This window comes from Octopus bimaculoides, chromosome 9, assembly GCF_046866305.1.
Source record: "Octopus bimaculoides isolate indiv1 chromosome 9, ASM4686630v1, whole genome shotgun sequence".
NCBI lineage: Eukaryota > Metazoa > Mollusca > Cephalopoda > Octopoda > Octopodidae > Octopus > Octopus bimaculoides.
This window is the reverse complement of record NC_142936.1, coordinates 73,987,635-73,991,365: the sequence shown is the minus strand read 5'-3', so window position 1 is coordinate 73,991,365 and position 3,731 is coordinate 73,987,635. Positions and strand designations below refer to the sequence as shown.

Here is a 3,731-nt window from a genome sequence, read left to right as displayed (position 1 = left end):
TTCATTCATACTGGTTTCTATAATTTTCAGCCGTTCAACCATGATTTGATTTTTTAGATCACCTATTTCAGTTGGGTCAATTTCTCTGTGACTTTCCTCATTTGTTTAGGTGTTTATGGTTGGTTCGGAACGTATTTCACTTGGCTTATCAGTTACATTAACTCTTTATATCATTACTGCATTTTCATCAAACCTGGGCTGGTCTATAATTATTTCCTCTGTAGTATATTCCCTTTATCCCTTACTGATTAATTAATTTGGTCAATCTCTAATACAGTTAGTAATTTTTTTTATAATGTTTCTTCTGACATTGGCAAGTTTGTAACTGTCTATGTAGGGTCTGACTTCAAGTTGCTTCTGTCTCCAGTTTAGGTAGGTTTGTTCAGTATTAAGTTTATTTGCGAGGAAATACATGGCTAATAGACGGCCTTAAGAACTTCTTTATTATCTCCCCTGGACCATTTTTAATTCTTTTTCTTTCGGCTTTTTTATGACGAGCGTGGATGGCCATCTGTTGGAAAATTCCAGTTGTGAGGTACTTCCAGCTACTGCGTTTCGGGAAGATTTGAACCAGTAGCTGATTTTTTGTACCCAGTCCGGTTCCTCACTGGGGTACGCGACCCTTGTTTATACGGGTGACGACCGATCTGGTTTGTATTTTGCTTTGTTATCATTGAAGCATAACGAGCTTGGATGTTAACATTAGGGGACGGATCTGTCTGTTTCAGGTTAATTTTTTGAAACAACATCGCCTCCGAGTTCTCGACTTAAATAAGTCGAAGAGGGCTTAACCGAAAAGAAAGATTTCATTCTTCAATCTTTTCTGTTTCATTCACCACGCAATCTCATTCGTCATAGCCTCTAAACAGAAAAACAACAGCCTGCCTTTTTGTGCTAAATATGGGTGGTGGGGCAACATTTCGAAGTGGATTTATCAAATTGAAATTAAATAAATAAAACAATTGTTTAATTTGTATACTTGCGATTTATATATTTTTAATAGTTATAATACTGATCAATTATCAAAAACAATGACACTAATTCTCTTACAATATAGGTATATATATACATCCATATATACCTATGTATGCATGCATGCATGATTGTATGTATGTATGTATAAATTAGATTGATTTACCTTGGACTGATGATGATGTTGTATGCGGGAGTGAACTTCCATACTGGACGGTCAAAATGACCACTCCAATAATATTAAGCAATAGTGTTGGAATCCTCATGTCTAAACTTGAACACCTCAACTCAACTGACGGAACTAACCAGAAACTCACGGTTTTTATATAAAAAAAGATGCACAAGAAATCATAGACCTTGAAACTAATGCAATCAGATTGATAGCCTGTTTTCTTGAGAATTTTGGAGATAAAAAAAAATGTAAAAATATCTTAAATATTATTTACTGAATGATTGTGTATTATGCGCAGGTGTAGTTAATTACTAAATGTTTTACACGTACATACGTACGTACATACATACATACATACATGCATACATACATACATACATGCATACATACATACATACATATGTATATACATATACTTACACGTATATAGCAGATATGGTAATCTAATAACTGCTGCTGTTTTTTAAAGTACATTTTTTTTGTAATTTTTTTTATCTGTTAATTCGTGTTTCTGAGAATTATTTATTATTTATTCATTTATTTATTTATTTATTGGTGATAGAGTGCGAAGTTTGTTCCGTCTGAGAAAATGACATCTGACCAGAATTACTAACACTTCTACTACTACTGCTTCTACCGCTGTTATTGCTCGCTCGGTTTTCAAGAAATAGTTGCCTAAATCAACTTCAAATCACACTTCACATCTTATATCGTTAGACAAAGTAGGATGATACATTAGATAAAGCACTCCTAGATTGTTGGCACTCCGTCGCTTACGACGTCGAGGGTTCCAGTTGATCCGATCAACGGAACAGCCTGCTCGTGAAACTAACGTTCAAGTGGCTGAGCACTGCACAGACACATGTACCCTTAACGTAGTTCTCGGGGATATTCAGCGTGACACAGAGTGCGACAAGGCTGGCCCTTTGAACTAGAGACAGAACAGAAGCAGGAAGTAAGAGTGAGAGAAAGTTGTGGTGTAAGAGTTCAGCAGGATTCACCACCATCCCCTGCCGGAGCCTCGTGGAGCTTTTAGGTGTTTTCGCTCAATAAACACTCACAACGCCCGGTCTGGGAATCGAAACCGCGATCCTATGACCGCGAGACCTCTGCCCTAACCACTGGACCATTGCGCCTCCACTGAACTCCTAGATAGACTATGTATAAAAACAATAAGAGTGAGTGGTTTCGGTGGTAATGTTGTTTGACTATACGTTAGGCCGACAAGCTTGACATGGGCTTTGGGTTTAAAGAACAGGGCCAACAATGAGAACTACGATAAAAGCAACAACAACAGCAAAAGCTTCTACTGTTACTACAGACAAGGGTCAAAGTTAGTGGGGTTTCAGTTGTTTAGTTACAACCCTGAATAAATTTGAAATAAAGTTTGTCTCTAGAGGGATTTTAAAATACTTTTTTTAATTGATAATATATTAACTAATGTAGGACGATGCGAGCTGTAGAATCGAGTATAAAAGAGACTTCTCTTAAGAATGTTTGTGTGTTAAAAACTCAGCTCATTCATAATGATGTCAGCGAAATGCTTAGCGGTATTTTGTCTGCTACTATGTTCTGAGTTCAAATTCCACCGAGGTCAACTTTGCTTTTTATCCTTTCGGAATCGATAAATTAAGTACCAGTTGAGTACTGGGGTTGATGTAATCGACTTGCCCCTTCCCCTAAAATTTCAGGCCTCGTGCCTATAGTAGAAACCTTTATAATAATAATAATAATTATTATTATTATTATTATTATTATTATTATTATTATTGAGTGAGAGAGCAGAGCATGCCATGAAAGTGACACCGGGGTAAAATATACGAAGCCCAGTATGCCCATCATGACTACCCGTCTGATCAGGGTACACCAGGCACATGCATCACAACCACATGTGTGCGCGACATGGTGATGTCATATCAAGATAAACAGCGCATGACCTCGCAGGTGGGGCCCAGTTAGAATTTTCTTCAGGTCGAGTAGCCCATCCCGCTCAAAAGGTCCCTGAATAAGGTTCGTTTAAGGATGTTGAGCAAAACACCCATGTTTCCAAAGGTGAATTATTCAAACCCCAAAGAATTCCTCTTAACACATGGCTATGATGCTCTCCCACTACTTCTGCTCGTGATCAGAGATGCACATATCGTCAGCCACCAAGGGACATGCTCAACTGGTTAAGGTCAAACAACTGACCAGCAAATATGTGGTATTAAGCAGAATATTTGCTGTAGCCCATCTTATATACCAAGACAAAACAATATACATGATAACACTTCCAATCAAGATCAGAAGCCATGAGAGCCGATGCCTGGTACTGCATCTGGGCATTTATTATCATTATTATTATTATTATTATTATTATTATTATTATTATTATTATTATTATTATTATTATTATTAAGGTGATGATCTGGTACGTTAGACATAATGCTTAGTGAGATTTAAAAAGAACTTCTGTGGTCGACTGTACCTTTTCTCTTTTCGTGTACAATAGAATGAGTACCAGTCGATCATTTGTGTCGATCTAATCGACTAGCCCACTCCACTCAAAATTCCAGGCCTCGTGCCTGTAGTAGAAAGGGTTATTATC

The 3,731-nt window shown here is 37.3% G+C and overlaps 1 protein-coding gene across 1 annotated transcript in view; it reads right to left on the bottom strand.

Annotated features, from left to right (window-relative positions):
• Nucleotides 1–1,269, bottom strand: part of LOC106880508 (collagen alpha-5(VI) chain) — a 15,216-nt gene extending 13,947 nt beyond the window's left edge. Inside the window, exon 1 of the mRNA XM_014930487.3 lies at nucleotides 1,139–1,269. Coding sequence (XP_014785973.1) covers nucleotides 1,139–1,238 — 100 coding nt within the window. The 5' untranslated portion in view covers nucleotides 1,239–1,269. The remainder of the gene's footprint in view (nucleotides 1–1,138) is intronic.
• Between the last annotated feature and the right edge of the window lie 2,462 nt (nucleotides 1,270–3,731).